Here is an 18,239-nt window from a genome sequence, read left to right as displayed (position 1 = left end):
CTCAAATGTCCACAGTCACATCACATCCCATAGTCACGGGGCATTCCTCTTACTAGGAGATACTCAGTAGTATAACTAGGAGTAGAGACTAGCGAGCATGAATTTTTGCTCAGGACATAACCGCAAAGTAGGTATAGTGTTAACATGAAGTTGTTGCCTTCCAACAGCTTCATCTTATCTCTAAATCCATGCCACATGCAAAAACTAGAAACAATTTATTGGGCAATGAAGTTTTTACCTAGGGAGAAAGATCTATTTGCAATTCTAGTTGCGTTGATACAAAGAAAGGAGGGGCAAGAACTTTTTTCAGTCAAGAACTATTTCTAAGAATCTTTTGACCACCACTGGAAACAGGATGATTTAATGAGCTAGGTGAAGGGAACATAGCTCAATGGTAAAACAGACATTTTGCATCCAGAAGGTCCCAGGTTCAGTCCCTGACATCTCCAGGTAGGTTGGGAAAGACCATGTGGGAAACCTGGAGAGTTGCTGCCAGCCAGTCCAGATGATACTGAGCTAGATATGAACCAATAGTCCAATTCATTATAAGGTAGTTTCATACACTCATATATGATTTTTCAACATCCATAGTAGAAGCAACTTTTATAGCATTAAATTCCACTCGAGGGACATTACACTCCCCCTGGTATCTCAGGTGGAGGCCATGGCCAGGAGTGCTTTCTATCAACTTTGGCTGATTTGACAGCTGCGTCCAATCCTTGAAGAGGACAACCTCGAAACGGTGGTGCACCAGCTGGTAACCTCCAGGCTCGACTACTGCAATGCGCTCTACGTGGGGCTGCCTTTGTACATAGTTCAGAAACTTCAGTTCATTCAAAATGCAGCAGCTAGATTGATCTCTGGGGCAACTAGGAGAGACCATATTATGCCTGTTTTGAAACAGTTGCACTGGCTGTCGACATATTTCCGGGCAAAATACAAAGTGCTAGTTATTACCTTTAAAGCCCTATACGGCTTAGGTCCAGGTTACCTCAGAGAGCGCCTTCTTCTGCATGATCCCCACCGCATGTTAAGGTCATCTGAGGAGGTCCGTCTCCAGTTACCACCAGTATGTCTGGTGGTGACTCAGAAGCGGGCCTTCTCTGTAGCCGCTCCTGGGATGTGGAATATGCTCCCTGCAGAAATCCGTAATTTGAACTCTTTATTGACCTTCAGGAGAGCCCTTAAGACTTGTCTGTTTGGCCTGGCCTTCCATGACTTTTAAATTGTTGTAAGGGGTTTTTAATGTACTGGGTTTTTTAGGGTTTTTTAAAAAAAATTTAACTGATTGTTTTATGGTATTTTAGGTTTTGGTTTTTGTTGTTGACTGATTTTGACTGTTTTTGTTTTGTTTGTAAACAGCCCTGGGCCAAATTGGGAGGGGTGGTATAAAAATTCAAGCAAGCAAACAAGCAAGCAAGCAAGCAAGCAAGCAAGCAATAAATAAATAAATAAATAAATAAATAACAAGTCTATGAAATTCTTATTTATTTATTTTTACACATACACACATGGCAAGCCCTTGGCATCTCATTCCCTACATTCATTAAAGCTTTAGGTAATGCTCCCTCTGCAAAAATCAAACTGCACCCATAGTTGTAGCAGGAGGGCATAACTAAAAAAGAGACACCTTGAAGCTAACCTGACTAGAGGGAGAAGTAATAGAAAAATATCAGCATCAAATGCTGTATCCAAGCCTGCTAGGCCTGGGGGGTGGGATTTCAAAAGAAAACATTTAATAAATCTTCAACAGAATGAATGATGCCTCCATTTCTCCTTCCACTTTAAATGCTGTGGGACCTTCGTGGGGTCTGGTATAACAAAGAAGCACATCATCAATGATGGAATAGCAGCATCTTACACATGAAAACCAATGTGGAGGTCTGGCCTAGATGCGGGCACTCACAGCACAGGCACAGAGTTATTTATGTACATTATTTTTTTTAAGGGCAAAGAACAACTCACAACCTTGAAAAAAAGGAAACACAGATGTATGAAAAATGCATGAAAAGCGGCACTAGGACATCAAGGGACATTAAGAAATGCAACAAGGGGCACTAGTGCACAGATCTGTGAGCTGCGTGCTCAGTGCTTTCCCAGGAACAAAGCATATGTCACTGGTTGGGAGGGGCTAAGAGAGCTCATTGGCGAAGGAACTCAAAGCAAGGACATGGAACGTACCTGTGGCACAGCACTGAACAGGGAAAGGCTGGGACAGCATATGAAACCCTCTTTGTCCAGTAAGCTCAGTCCCCTTAAAACAAGGTCACCTGCACATGTCAGGTAGGGAATACCTCACATTCACTACACTAGGGGGGAGAAAGTTTTAATTGTCATTTTTAGCTTCCACAGATATGTACTCAGCTAATGTGCAAGAATTACCTGTCCACAATAAAGTGATACATTTTACTGAACATCTCTGACATTATCACTTACAATTCACAACAACAGCCCTAATATTGCCTTCCTTCACGAAGCATTCATCTGTTTCAGCTAGAATCTGTCACTCTCAGTAAAACATCATAATAATTACTGGGTTGCCAGGGGATAATTATCTAAATGGTACGTCTGCCTGTTGGTCTGTGTATACTCTATGATGATCCAGTGTATCAGAAATTTGCTCCACTCCAGGGCTGGATTAAGCTAGTGCGGGGCCAGTAGCATATGTTATGAAGGGGCCCCAAATTTTAAAAATGCACATAAATATTGAAACATAAATTATGGTTGTATGGTTGAAAGTATATCATTTTTAGACACTTCCCCATCATTGAATACAATTGTTAGCATTATTTATGCCTTGACATTGCAAACAAACAAAACCACGTTGTATCAGCCCTGCGGCCAATGTTTTTTGTGCCATGAAACAATCCTGGCAAACATAAGACAGTGGCGAGGGAGAGCAGGTAAAACAATGGGTGAGGCATCCTGGTTTAACCCATGGTAAGCAGAGCACTAATCTAATGGGCAGAAAAAAGTTTGCAACTAATAATAACCCAAAATTGACATTTGCTTTGCAAACAACTTTGCAAAATGTCCCCACCCCTCTTTTGTGTTCAATAATTTGCACACAGACAGGAGTCACAGCGGCAGAAGCCGGAGGGCTGAACCCACTACTCAGCAGTGCACGCTCTTTACGTTTCCCCACACATACCTGGTGCACCTGGCAGCAGCCCCGGCTCTTCAGATTTGTTGCAGGCGGGGGTTAGTGGGTTTGGTACAGCACACAGGCGGCAGCACACCCTGTGGGAAATGGCGGCGGGGTGTGTGTGTTGGCGGGTAGACAATCAGTGACACACTCTCTTTGTGAGCATACACAGAAGTGTGGTGTCATGTGCAAGAGAGAGAAGGCCCACAGAGCATCTATGGGTGACAAGCAAGCGTGCGTCGGTTGGCATCAGCGTCACTGAATAATATAGGAAGTTGTGCAGGCCCCGAAGACATGAGGAGGGAGGGAGCATGCGCCGGGCAGGTTGCCTGCACCTATTAGCCCCACAAGAAGAAGCACGTGGGTGATGGGCGGGTGGGCAGGCAGCCAATTGGAATTGGGTGGCAGACAACTCGGCTCAGGAGAGAATGGGCGGCAGCACCAGGCAGTGAGGAGAGAAGCTGCACGAGTAGTAGAAAGCAGAAAGAAGAGGGGCAGTTCAAGCCGGGTGTGCGGGGCCCTCAAAAATGCGGGGCCCATAGCAAATGCTACATTTGTTACTACGTTAATCCGGCATAGCTCCATAACTTTCTCATCCAGAGGGATTGTAACTCTGAATACCTATAGACTGCTCCATCAATTCCCCCCACCCAGCAGCTGGGACAGCTATTTTAAAGTCTTGGTCTTGATGACTAGGTAAGTATCTATTTAAATTAGATGGAACAGGTAGTTCAAATTCAGTACAACTTGAAAATTCTCAGGGATAAATAAAGGAAAGCTATAGCCAGAGATGGATGATGTTTGATAACTGCTCTTCATTTTTAGTCAGCAGTTTTGTATTGCTTTTTGTTGGCTTTTATAGTTATGTTGATTTAAAAAAAAAATCTTTTGTTGCCTAGAGAGGGGATGTTTCAGAGCACTGAAGGTAGTCTGACAGAGGCATCATTGCTCATGATCTGCATGCTTATCCCACAAACTTAAGTCAAGAGGCTTTTCAGGTGTTTGTGGTGCTTCAGAAACATGCAGATTCTGTATCTACAGAGACTATAACTGGACAAAACAATGACTGTATACACCACTGGCAACAATGACTCTGTCAAGCTGCTCTATTGATTTAAAAATAATAGTCCACCTCCACTTTTTGCCATGCTATTCCAAACCCCAATTAGCAGCAAGCTGCCAACACTGCAAAGTGCCAGACATACCTCTAACCGATGCCCTCTTGGGCAAGATAGTGACGGATCCCTCTGCCACTTCTTCTAGATCTCTCACTGGAGCAATTTTGGAGCCCCAGCTGTCAGAGCCCATCCAGATGAAGTGCCCAGTCTGATTGGCTCTCTTCGCTGCCATCAATACATTTCTACAGAGAGAAGAACAAAGCACCAGGTTTATGGAATCATCATGACCTTTGGATTCAGGCTCAAGCAGACAGAACGGAAGGGCAAGTAAGGCAGTGCCCATACACTGTACATATACTCGCTACAGGCAAGCATGGCTGGATATGTCCAGTCACACTCTGAAAACAGCCCATCCAGTTATCAATGCCTACAGCACATCAGACCACCATTTGCCACATTCACTCCTCCCCAAAACTTCAGATAGATGGGTAAGGATGAAAACCAGAACTGAGACTGTGCTTTACGTTTTTACTGGCTATATCATATCTTCAAAACACATTTTTATTTACTCTGTATTTAATAAATTTGTATACTGCCCACTACCGAAGTCTCTAGGCCAGGGTTTCTTAACCTTGGGGCCCCAGATGTGGTTGGACTACAAATCCCAGAATCCCCAGCCACAAAGGCCATGTCTGGGGATTCTGGGAGTTGTAGTCCAACAACATCTGGGGGCCCAAAGTTCTAGGCAGTTTACAGCATAAAACAAACCAAAAAGAAAACAAACCGATATTTGTATTTATTTATTTATTTATTTATTTATTTATTTATTTATTTAATATATATATATATAAAAACATATGCAGGCCCAAACTAGGCTTGACATGAATCACATGAGTCAGCATGCTGTCTAACGGTGTGGAGGCACTGTGTGCAAAGCACCTGCACAGCATTTAGTAATCCAGAGTCCCAGCACACAGGGACAGGGGACAATTTTCATTTAACACCCTTAAATATGTTACTGAGGGCCGTGCAGCCTTCAGGGAACATTTCCATGTTTTAAAGAACACACACACACACACACACCCCTATTTAGCAGGAGTCTGGATTACTAAATGCTGCAGAGATGCTTTACACACAGTATCTCTGCACGATTAGTCAGCATATTGGCCGTTGCTTGATCCATGTGTTTCTTTTTCAAAATGCAACTAGCAGTCCTAGGTGCCCCCAACCTGGATGAGAACTATGGTGGGAGCAAAGAGTAAATTCCCCCCTCCCCCTGCACCCTGGAGACCTGACAACTGCTATTTATATAAAACTAAACAAACATGTAGAACCAAATGACATGATTAATGTCACGACTAGTTTGGCTCTTCAGATCAGCACTTAGGAGCATAGCACGCTCAGGGTGCATCTATACAGGCTCTTTCTCATAAGACGGATGTGCAATGTTCTCCTGGCTACTTGTCAGAAAATATGAGGTGAGCATAGAAAGAAAGACGGTGATGAGTGCTGGCCATACAGGATGCTGACTCAGTGTTCTCTGGGGCAGGGAGGACTAAATTGCCTTTCCAGCTCCACAACACCATTCAGTCAAGCCACCCAAACCTGCATTTTCATCAGTCTCTGAAGTCTCTTGGCAAAGTTGCTGGCTAGGCTTAGATGGATCCTGCTCACAGGCATGCTGGTTCCCCAATGCCTTTTAGTAATGGACAGGTCTACCCTTTGTGCAATTCTGTACAAGCTTCTATATTTCTTATTTTTCCCATTTGTATAAAGCAGTGCATGACACCCTGAACTATGCCTGGAATAACTGAGGTCCTTTGGCAATATGAAATGATATGGATGGTGAAAGATAAAAGTCTGAAAACCTGAATTTAAAACATTAACAAGGGCCATAAACTCATTGGGTGACCTTGATAATCTTTCAGCTAGAGATGAGCAGACCTGCTGCATTTCATTCCAAAATTACTTTGGCAGAAGCAGATTTCCAACTGGATCCAGCCAAACATTTAGAATGCATTTTTTAAAAAATGGTTTCCAGTTCTGAAACTGTCATTCAGGGCACAGAACAGCTGTGTATGCATGGAGTCTTTATACATCTGGTGTAGGTAACAGACATAATCTTTATTGGCACATACATATACACACACTGCCACCAGATTCTAGTAAATTCCCTGTCCAAATCTCCAGGGAATGCACCAAGGTGGGCTGGAAAATTCAGTGCCAATTTCCATTTATTCCATATTTCTGAAGTATCTTTACTGTCAGCTTCAATTCCCCAGAAAGTAAAATAATAATGCTTCTGAGTTACCTTAAACATAAAGCAGTTGTAAGGATTAATGACACCTTGACAGTAAATTGATTTGCATGCTTAAGATAAGCCCTATTCACACATTATGTTCATACACTAGAACGCTTCCTATCTGTACCCAGGGAGAGGAGAAGTCCGCACTTGTATGTATCTACAAAATAATAAAGGTCAGCCCCATTTGTCCCAGGGCTGGGTGGGCTGAGGGGAAGGCAGGATCAGTTTTACCTCCCCCCCCATACACAATTGATGTTGCAGCAAGCAGAGCAATGAAAGAGAGAGGTCGGGGGAAGGACAGCTGGCCTTCAGGAACCCACAGTGCTCTGTGCTGCTCACTCTTCCCCCCGACCTCTATGGACAAAATGGCTGCCAGCAGCCCAGTCATCCACACAGGGAGTGGAGTAGGAGAGCATATGTGCACCCTCCTACCTCACTTCTAGTCTGGGTAAAAGACCCAGGCTACCTGTTTGAGGAGTGCCAAGATCTGGACCAATCCTGGCGCTTCTCACAACTGGCTTTACCCAGGCTAGGACAGCCCTACATGGGTAGAGCTGGTCGTGAGAATGACTTTAATGTCTGAATGGGGATAACTATTTAAGCTGCCAGTGCACTTGTCAACTTGGAAGTCAACTATGGGACCTCCTATTTGCTCAACTGAGTCACAAAGTTTATTTTATTTGTATAAAGTTAACTTCAATGAAAGAAGCGTCACTAAAGGCTACCAAGGAATGATACTTTTATTGCATTTGGTCCACAAAAAGACACAGCACAATAAGTCTAGGAAATTAACAGGGTCATAGGTCTAATATATTTTAAATCAATTCTTTTTGTATCAAAATGTACTTCCTGTCCCCCCAAAAAGAGCTGTAAGCACTCTGACAAATGGATTGAGAGCTGTCTAAACCTTTTGTGACCCCCAAACGTGATTTATGTTCTTTAGTCTACACCATGCTCTGGGCCTCCTTGCAACAATAGTCTCCAATAAACAGCACTACTACAGTGGACCTCAGTTACATCATTTCTTTTTACACGGAGGCAGAGTATAGCCCGAGTCCCTTCATAACCATGCCAATCATGTAGTCAACTAACCTACCTCAAAGAGTTGTTGTGAGGATAAAAATGACCATATACACCACTCTGAGCTCCTTGGAGGAAGAGCAGGATATAAATGTTTTTTGTTTTAACTGGACCTGAGGTTTCACAGAACATGATGCTCATTTATTATCTTTGGGTTCTACAGATCTAGAAAAGTTAAGAGGTGCTTCTTTATAGTGGCTGAAACTGTAAGCAGTCTAGGTCCTCAGTACATCATCTGAAATTTAGTTCAGATTGTGAGTGTTTTTTAAAAAACAAACAAACAGATATGCCTTTTGGCATCTGATGTGCCACCAGCCAAGTTCAAAGTTTGAGATAGTACCACCATAGTGTGCATTTCCATATTAACCTGAATTCAAGAATAGGTTTTCTCCAAGTTCTTTTAAGTTAGAAAGGGAGGGGGGGCTGTCTTAAATTCAAAGTCATCTTCCTCTGGAGTAAATACAACCTGAATGTAACCTTAATTTTTCAAGGGAGTCATATTAAGTTCTATCCAGGTAAATATGGCACAGCATATGTTGCAATCCCCAGTAGCAGCCACTGCAAACTGGGGCGGAGGGAGGTTGCAGGCAAAAAACCCCAAGCCATAGGCGTGGTGCTTGATGCTCCCATTCTGTACCATCATGGTTACTTCTCTCATCTCTCCCTGCCCTGAGTCCAGCTGACCAGGCAAATTACTAGCCATCTGGGGCTCAAGGCAGGGTGAGATGATAGAGGAAGAGAGGTAGATGGGGTTAGGTGTAATGGAAGCATCAAGCATCCCACCTTATTTGCAGTGGCCACTACTGCAACTCCTGTGCACTGAGGTGGCTTTGCCTTTTCGTCTACTGTGCTGGGAAACAGGCAGAAGTACAGCACTGGGAAGCCAGGCAAGAGTGTCATCTGGAGCTATGCCAGAGTCAAGTCGATGGCCCTTCCTCCTACTGTCCAGATGTGCCACAAGCTCTTGCTGTCTGCACCACCCACCTTGTAGGTTGTCTACCATGTACTAATCAATATAGTCCAGGGGTTCTCAACATTGGGTCTCCAGATGTTATTGGACTTCAACTCCCATAATCCCCTGCCCTGTGGCCTTTGGTTGGGGATTATGGGAGTTGAATAACATCTGGGGCCCTAAGGTTGAGAATCCCTGATGTAGTCAATGGAACAGCCTCATAGGAACATAGGAAGCTGCCATATACTGAGTCAGACCATAGGTCCCTCTCACTCAGTATTGTCTACATAGACTGGCAGCAGCTTTTCCAAGGCTGCAGGCAGGAATGTCTCTCAGCCCTATCTTGGAGATGCCAGGGAAGGAACTTGGAGCCTAGATGCTCTTCCCAGAGCGCCTCCATCCCCTAAGGGGAATATCTTACAGCACTCACACTTCTAGTCTCCCTTTCGTATGCAATCAAGGCAGATCCTGCTTAGCTTAAGGGGACAAGTCATACTTGCTACCACAAGACCAGCCTCAAAGACCATATTACTCAAGCAACCACCTAAGAATTGGACGGGGAAGACCTAAAGTCAAATCCACTTTAATCTGACTAGGTGGTCTTGGAAATCCACTCCCTTCTATTATAGGTGCAAATATTATTACGAGGAAAACGAGGATAAGCTCATGCCACCATGAGTTCCTTGGAGAGAGGTGAAATATAAGAACAACTACTACTTGGATGTGTTGGTAGCCTTGACCTCAGTCAGTGAGGAATCAGGCTCAAAGGACTCCAGGACAGGCTAATATGAAAGAGCTGAGGACACACACAATGTTGTGGCTTTAAGAAAAGCTATGCTAGTGGAGCTGCTGCCCCCATCACAGGTGTTTCACTTGCTTCAGAGCAGCAAAATAAGTTACCTGATGAGAAAGGGAGGTGGAAGAAAGGACTCTGTGCACATGCCTTAGGCAAAAGTAGTACCACTGGGTGTGTGGGACTATTAATGAAGGAGATAGGCTTGAAATCAATGAGGAGTGTACAGCGACTGAGATGTTGTGTGCGTGTGTGGTTTTAAATAAGCCCTTAACAAGAAAACAGAAGAAAAGGGTGCCTAGCTGATCAATGGAGACTTTTGTCAATAGCAAGGTTGATTAAAAAGCAATTAAGGGAGCAATGGCAGCAAGACTGAATGACAGGCAACCCCAGTGCCTTAAGGGAAAGGCAAGTATTTTGGGAAAGCTGCAGAAAACAGAAAAAAGGTAACCAAATCAGACAAGGGGAAAGAGCAAATGTGGTGGTGATCTTGATCAAAAAAGAGACAGCCTGGCAGTTGCTGTGCAGTGAGCCTAACTCCAATCTAGCCTCAACTCTTATTACTAAAGCCTCAATTATTTTTTCTTATAGCAGCACCTCAAAAAACCATTGTGTCGCATTATGACACTTAATAAGAGCTAGTCCTTGGCCTGATGAACCTGCAGTGTATGGGTGGGAGGGAGAACAGAAGCAAGGAAGTGGAAGGGAATCGCTCAAGGTCAGCCAGCAGGTCAGTGTCAGAGCTCGATACTGAACAGTCAAGTATGATGCCAGTTCTTTAACTACCAGGTCACAGAATGACTGGACAAACTGAAAGGGAAAACACCAGAAAGAATGTGAGTGCCATGGTTAATTTAAACACTACCAGGAAGTTTTTTACATTAGGTGGCTTTACCCCAAAGTAGGGTTGCCATATTATGGCTTTCCAAATCCGGGTGCCTAATTTGCATATTATGGAAACTGGCTTGAAAATAATGTTTGAGCCGAATAGTGACTGCATGTTTTGCTCCATAACTCTGCTTCTACATGGGCTAGAGCTTAGGTTTTTAAAAGAAAGAAAGAAAAAGCTGAAATCCGGGCAAATCTGGGTGGGCTAAACAATCTGGGTGAGATGCTTAAAATCCAGGTGAAACCCAAAATTTCAGGGGGCATGGCAACTCTACCCCGAATTGCTTGCGAGTTATCTAGGAGGAATTCACACACAATTGGGGTTTTTCACTGCACCTTAGAGTGTAGCCCAATTTTTATCTGGGGTTAAAAAAAATCCACTATTTGCTTCGGTTTTGGGGGACAACTTCAAGTTCGCAGTAAAGCCCCCACCCCCGCACCCCGCCATAAAGACTGCTCTGTTAAACAGTCCAAGATAAATTCTACAGTTGTTTCCCTGCTGAATTTCTCAGCTGAATTGTTTTGACTGGAGGCACACCAATAGAGGCATGAACTAGGAGTCCGGTTAGAAATTCCTTTCATCGGCCTTCCTAATAGTAGAATCTTTAAATGATACTTTGATTATTTGGAGACTTTCTTTCTTAGGAATGTTAGCTTTTTGAATGGAAAACGAAATGTTGCAACTATCAGCAGGAACTTTAAGGAAATGTATTTATTGCGCACACACCTCTCTCTCTCTCTCTCTCTCTCTCTCTCTCTCTCTCTCTCTCTCTCTCTCTCTCTCAGGCTTGTGCCCGAAACGTTTTGGAGGCCATTGTAAAGGCCTCCGAAACGTTTCGGCGCTGAGGCGGAATTCGGTGCTTCAGCACCGGCGGGGGTAGTACTTTAAGGGTCGGGGAGGGTGTACTCACCCCCCCCACCGCGTTTCCCCCACCGGCGCTCTGCAAATTTCAAGCCCCTCGGGGCGGCAGCATTCCTCCTTGCCGCCCTGTTCCCCCCATCGGCCGGAAGTGGCCAGAAGTTGCAAGCGTGTGTGTGCCTGTCGTGCGCGCGCGCCCACCCGTCTGCCATGCGTGTGCATGACGGGTGCACGCGCGCTCGAAACTTCCGGCCACTTCCGGCCGACGGGGGGAACGGGGCAGCAGGGAGGAACACTGCCGCCCTGAGGGGCTTGAAATTTGCAGAGCGCCAGCGGGGGAAACGCGGAGGGGGTGAGTACACCCTCCCCCGCCATTAAAGTACTACCCCCGCCAGTGCCAAAGACCATTCGGGCACATCCCTTATACACACACACACACACACACACACACACACACCACCTTTCTGCTTGTCAAAGGTATCAAAGGCAGTTGGTTTGTTTATTTGTAAACTACCCAAACTTCCATCTCTGGGTGGCTTACAACAACATAATGAGATCAGCTGAGGGGGCTCTGCTCTGGGTGCCAACAATGAGGGAGGCTCGGTTGTCATGCACATGGGACAGGGCCTTCTCTGTTGCTGCCCCCAGGCTTTGGAATGCTCTCCCAGTGGCCAATCGCTCCTCGGACGCCATCACCGTTTTTAGAAAGCTGGTTAAATCTTGGCTTTTTATCCAGGCCTTTACATGATTGTTTTATTGCTGCTTCTGTGTGTTTTTATCCATGTATAGTTTTTTTGTGTTTGTATATTATATATTTTAAATCAGATCTGTTTTTATATTTTTCGCTTAATACTTTTAACTGTCATTTTTATTATATGTGTTTTAACTTTTGTAAACTGCCTTGGGATTATTTTTAATGAAAGGCAGTATATAAATCTAACAATTAAAAAAAGCATAAAACAAATTAAAAACAAGAAGTAAGTGCATTCCAGAGTCTCAAGTCAGCAACAGAAAGTACATCCTTGTGTAGCCACCAGACGAGCTGCTGGCAACTGCACATGAACCTCTCTCTATAATCTCCAGATGATTATTTATTATCATTTATTATTTTTACATTTATATCCCACTCTTCCTCCAAGGAGCCCAGAGCGGTGTACTACATACTTGAGTTTCTCTTTCACAACAACCCTGTGAAGTAGGTTAGGCTGAGAGAGAAGTGACTGGTCCAGAGTCACCCAGCTAGTTTCATGGCTGAATGGGGATTTGAACCCGGGTCTCCCCGGTCCTAGTCCAGCACTCTAACCACTACACCATGCTGGTTCTCAGTTGACAATATTGAAAAACATTTTAAAAACAGTGTTGTCTCCGAATGTTGATGGGCTTTTCAGGAGCTCCCTTCCTGGGCTTTTCCTTTCTTGCCTTTCCTCGGGGCATTCAAGTGTCCCGACAGCCACTGGGAACGGCTGCACCAACAATCCTCACAGACCAGTGCTGATCTTTATAGGTGCTGATGCCATGCCTCCCTGGCCTGGGTACCTCTTCTACCCTCCCATCAGGGCACACGGTTCTTCAAATAGCCCTTTGGAAGGTCTGGGAAGGGTTGTCCCAACAATAGGTCACTATAGAAACTGATGGTATGAATTTGTGATGAAAGTGTTGCCACTTGATAAAATATGTGAAGGAACAAACATTTGGGCTAAGACAAGGCTGAAATACATTACAATTCCCCACATGCAGGTGAATTGAGTGTGTATTGTGATTTACAAAAGTGAAGTGCAAGTACTTTTCCTGCTCTAAGTACATGCATTGAGTAGCCAAAACATACAGTGGACTAATCCAGGGTCTCCCCAGCCTTGGGTTCCCAGATGTTGTTGCAGTACAACTCCCGTTATCCCCAGCCACAATGCACAAAGTGATCAGAGGCCAACAACATCTCGGACAGGGGCGTATCCAGGGGTAGGGCGGGCAGGGCACGTGCCCCGGGCACCACTTGAAGGGGGGCACCATTTTTCTAAAATTTTTAAAAAAATTAAAATGGCTGCTGAAAACAAAATGGCCACCGCGCATGCTCAAATGGCCTCTGTGAGGCCCTAGGCCATGCCAGGCCTCACAGAGGCCATTTGAGCATGCACAGTTGCCATTTTGTTTTCAGTGGCCATTAAAAAAATTTAAAAAAAAAAATGGCCACCGCACATGGCACACTGCAGATGCTGAAATGGTCCCTGCGAGGCCCTAGAGGCCAGAGAGGGGAGGGGAAACCTTTGCAGACCCCCCCCCCCACACACACACAAAATTACCAAAGGGGCTACAGGTAATTTTTTAAAATTAATTTAAAAAAAATAATTTTAAAAATTATTTTTTTAAAAAAAAAATTAAATTAATATAATATAAGTCACTGTACACATATTCAGTTTGGCGCTATGTACAGAGAATCAGATGGGTGTCATATGTTTGGATGGGGGCGTAATTTCAGTGCTTGCCCTAGGCACTATTTTCCCTAGATACGCCTCTGATCTGGGACCCTAGGTTTTGAAACTCCTGGACTAATCTATACATAGATATTTGTATAGGATACTGGCTCAGCACAACCCTCGACAGCTGCCATGATGAGATTGTGCTTCTGCTAGTTTTGAAGCAGGGTCCATTGGGTTGCTTAGCTGAAAGCATCATGGATTTGAACAACCTAGACTAGCAAGGATAACATGCTCCATCAATCATTCTCCAAAGCCTTACTTTATCTCTTGGGGAAGATTCCTAGGTGGTATAAAGCAGCACACCTCCATTGAACACAATGAATCAGAGCTCCAGCCAACACAAATTGACATTATTCATTGGGTTACACCGCTTTACACCTCCAGGGAATTTGGCTTTGTTTGCCTTTAGAGGCCCCAAAGCTGAAAATCAAAAGGAAAAGAATATAATTATAACCAGTGACACATAATGGTGGAAAACTTGGGATGTTTAAATCACACAAGAGCATACCTGTGCTAATGAAAGGGTTGTGCAATTCATTCCACAGTGATCTGGGAAGGCTGAGTTCTTTTTCTGTCATCTCACATGATGAGCTCTCAGCCACTTTTCTCAAGTGGCATAATATTGCAGTGCAATAGTGCTTTGGAGGAAAAAAGTGGGCTAAGTGCACATTTAAAATGTGTGTGCAGGCAGGCCAGGCTGTTCGCTCTACTGCCTTCCACTTCCTCCTCCACCTTTCTCCTATGGCACCTGCTTTGTGAGCCTCTCTGTGAATTCAGACAAGGAGAATCAAGAGAAAGACGGTGGACTCCAGTCTTCTCCATTTCCCACCCTTCCTCCCTGAATTACACACCCCTGTGCTGTAAGCTGGGCACAAACAAAAGATGAGGGCTCCAGACTGGTGGTATAGAAGACCAGTAAGAAAGGGACCAACCTCCTAGCTGGTCTGCCTTGCACCCCTAGATCAAATGGCAACCTAGGAAATGGACACTTTCAGCATCACCTGCCATTTTTGTCCAATGCCTTCTTTTTATTGTATTTGTAGGACTTTAATGGATTCATTATTTGTCCCTCTCATACAAGTCAGTAAAACTGCACACATGGATCTGCACTGCAGTAAGGCAGTTCACACCATTGTTAATTAGGTAGGAGGACGCTGGCTTCAGGAGCTGTGCATGCTCCTGATATTTGATCATGTGCTAGCAAAAAGCTAGGTAGGCGTAGTGGAGAGTGATCATCTGTGAGGCAGGAGCTGGGTAGGACAGCTTTTCCTCCAACCTTATTAAAATGCTGAGTACAAGTGGTGGGCAAGAGGGCACCTTGCTATCCAGCTCCTGACTCACAGACAATCACTCCTCACTCCTCCTGCCTAGAATTTTGCTAGCACATGACTAAAAGTAGGGAGCACACACAATTCCTGAAGCTCGGTACGCTTGTCCTACCTAATTAACAATTGTGCCTTTATATTTATTCATGCCATTTATGAGCACATAAAAACAGCTTTGCTTCCTCTAACCTGATGTAAGCTTTTTAAAAATTTTATTTTAAGAGTAACTGAAATGCCCAGCTCCACAGGTGGCTGCCTAGGTCACCTGTCCCTAAATCTAGCCCTACTGTCTTATTCTGTCTTACTGTCCCCTGGTAACTGAGTAAAGAGGCAACCTTTTAAGAGGTGTAGCTATAATTTTTAATAGGGTTCAAACAATATAATTTTTAATAGGGTTCAAACAATGCCCTCCCCCCAGCTCCTGAGGGTCCCACAGCTCTACCCTGGCCCTACCTATTTTCTTCATTATCTCCCTCCCTCTGAGAGGCTGCCAGGGAGAGGGACTAACACAGGCTCCCCTCTCCCCTAGCTACGCCCCTGGGTGATTCTCTTTATTTAGCAGGGGGAGAGCAACTGGTCATATCCAAACCCAGCACAGCATTACTCCAGTGGCTGTTGCTGGTAGCAATCTTATGTTTCCTTTAATAAGAAAACAAAAAAACTTTAATAAGGAAACATGAAATCAATATGAGAAGACAGTCTTTTGGGGCAGGGAGCCATCTAATTAGTTAATTAATTGTTTCTTTATGTAAACCACTTTGGGAACTTTTGTTGAAAAGTGGTATATAAATATTCATAGTAGTAGTAGTAGTAGTAGTAGTACTGTAGTATTCTGGACCGGAGGCAATGCAGGTGGAAGACTCTTCCCTTGATTTAGGGGAACATGACAATGTGCACTTCTACCTTCTTATGGCACTAGCTGGCAACTCTGCTGCCTTTTTTTCAGGTATGTTACATAGGGTTATAAGAATACGAGGATGGAATTGGAATCCCAGTCATGAAATCAATATGAGAAGACAGCACAGTATGTGTACATGCTGAAAGCTGTGGTGATGTGATCTGTGTATTGCATCTTGTGCGGGGAGAACCTACCACTGTGCTTTCGTGGTTCAAAAAAGAATCACATGGATAAGCCCTAAGAGAGGCATCTGGCGCACCAGTAAGCATCAGCCTATCATTGCATGAAAAATACAACGTTTCCAGATGTGTGTAAGCTACTGCCAACAGGGTGCAATTCTCCAGCTTACAAACCATTTTTATACAGGTAAATGTTTACAAACCCCTGTTTAATGGTGCCTGCCATTTACACTGCAAAGCAAATCTCTGATTTTGCTGGGAGTAAATGACTGTAAATGTCTGTGGGTTTCAAACATTTCTATTAGCCAGCTTCCCAGAAATGGAGATTGTTTGCATATTTGATGTAAACTGATTGAAAATGTCAGTTTGCTCACATTTGCATAATGTTTACTGATTAATAAATTAGACACTTTCAAAATCAGGTGTAACTTGGTGTAAATTGCTCAGCTCAAAAAACAAATCCAAACAGCAGTATTGTGTACTTGCAGTTTTTTATGCTGCAACACAGTTTCCACTTATTCTGCTGGAATGAACCATATTTTGCTTTTCAATGCAGGGCAGGCAAAATTCAAATTTGTATGACTGCAAGAAAATCCCATAAAATCAAGCATCAGAATTTCTTTAAAAATTGTTAAAGTCTTCAAGAACACTGGTTGACATCCAGACTAATGTTGTGAATGTTGACAGATGTCTTGTGCATGCAACCAGGGAGGGAGGAACTTTTACCAGTCTCACCTTCCATTTCCAGTCCACTGTGCCTTCCTTAAATATGTCCCCAAGCATTGTGGAACCACAGGGAAATATTTTTGGCACAGTAGGCTCCAGAGGGGAAAAGCAGATAGGCAAAAATCCAGTTTCCTCTCCAGTTGTGCACATGAAACCATTTTTGGCACGTGCACTTTTAGTCTGCATGTCAGCCAGTATAAAAATAGAAGAGTTTGAAAATTATACCTTTGAAGCTACAGAATTTTTTAAAGACCTTTCAACATTCAGTGGGTTATTCAAATTTCAGCAGATTAATGTTATCACTTCCAGTCCTACAGAACATGAGAAATGATCCAGAACTTGATTTTTTGATGGCACAGTCAAGATTGGACTTCCTATCAAAATGTCAATCAGACTCTTAGCAGAACAAAATACCTTCATTCTGACTCTGTCTTTTGATGCAGTTATTATTTATTTATTAATTAGAGGCTTATATCCTGCCTTGTCATGCAGGTACCATTCATTCCTGGTTCCCTTCCCATATGTCTCCTCTTCAGGTGACACTGGAGGCGGCACTGGGGCCATTTATAGATTTGTGGGAGATCCATCAATGTCTACTATATGATGTTAGACACATGGGTAAAAGAGATTGTCATCTTTGGAGTAGGAATAATACAACACAGCAGAACTTCTTGCTGATGTCACTCCTGTGATGGTGCAGTCAACTAGGAATGTGCACAGATTGATTTTCTGATTAGATTTGTGCCCAAAACTCAGATTTGACTTATAGTGTTATCAATATGCAACTTACAAGAAGCTGAATATATTAGATTTTACAATTTTAAGAGTCTGAATTTCTTGTTTTAGATATTTTTTCTTTACTGCTGTAATTAGTTATAAAAATGATTTGTTTTGTATTGTATTTATTTGTATTTATGGTGATTTGTCTTTATCTTCTTTGGTTTACTTCTCAATAAAAATTCTTATTTTTTTAAAAAAGATTTGTGCCCAAAACAAGAACCCCTGATTTATTTTTTATCCAAATCTACCCCCTCCAAATCACCCCAGATTTGATTTGTATTTGCTTTGTTTTGATTCAGATTCAGACCAATTTGGACCACTTAACAAGGTCCTACGGGCATCAAATTTGTGTTGTGGGTGGATCCCCATGGGTGCCACCTACCACTCAGATTTCAAGGCAGTGGGACACTTGGTTAATTTTTAATGATTTTTTTTTTCATTTTTACTGATTTTGAACATTTCCACCATTGGAAACAATAGAGAATCGAAGTTGCCATATCCTAACCCTAAAACAGATCCCCAGCTTTCATTTAAAGAGGAAAAAAGCTAAGCTCTAGCCCTTGTAGAAGTGGAGTTATGGAGCAAAATGTGCAGTCATTTTTCAAGTGTTTGGATTCTTTGGTGTATAATAACTTTTCCTCATAATGAATCCCCATGAGGATTAATTGCACACCTTCATTTCTTCTGTCCATTTTGACTGTCACTGGACAGAGCCAA

General features: G+C 43.4%; 1 protein-coding gene across 5 annotated transcripts in view; it reads right to left on the bottom strand.

Moving 5' to 3' along the window:
* The window catches only part of GRM4 (glutamate metabotropic receptor 4), a 600,709-nt gene that overhangs the window by 143,719 nt on the left and 438,751 nt on the right, over positions 1-18,239 (bottom strand). For all 5 annotated transcript variants that reach the window (XM_053249246.1, XM_053249247.1, XM_053249249.1 and 2 more), the window contains one exon: positions 4,351-4,505. In XM_053249246.1, coding sequence (XP_053105221.1) covers positions 4,351-4,505 — 155 coding nt within the window. The remainder of the gene's footprint in view (positions 1-4,350; positions 4,506-18,239) is intronic.

This window comes from Hemicordylus capensis, chromosome 4, assembly GCF_027244095.1.
Source record: "Hemicordylus capensis ecotype Gifberg chromosome 4, rHemCap1.1.pri, whole genome shotgun sequence".
NCBI lineage: Eukaryota > Metazoa > Chordata > Lepidosauria > Squamata > Cordylidae > Hemicordylus > Hemicordylus capensis.
Note: the sequence above shows the minus strand (reverse complement) of the source record. Positions and strands in the feature narration are given on the sequence as shown.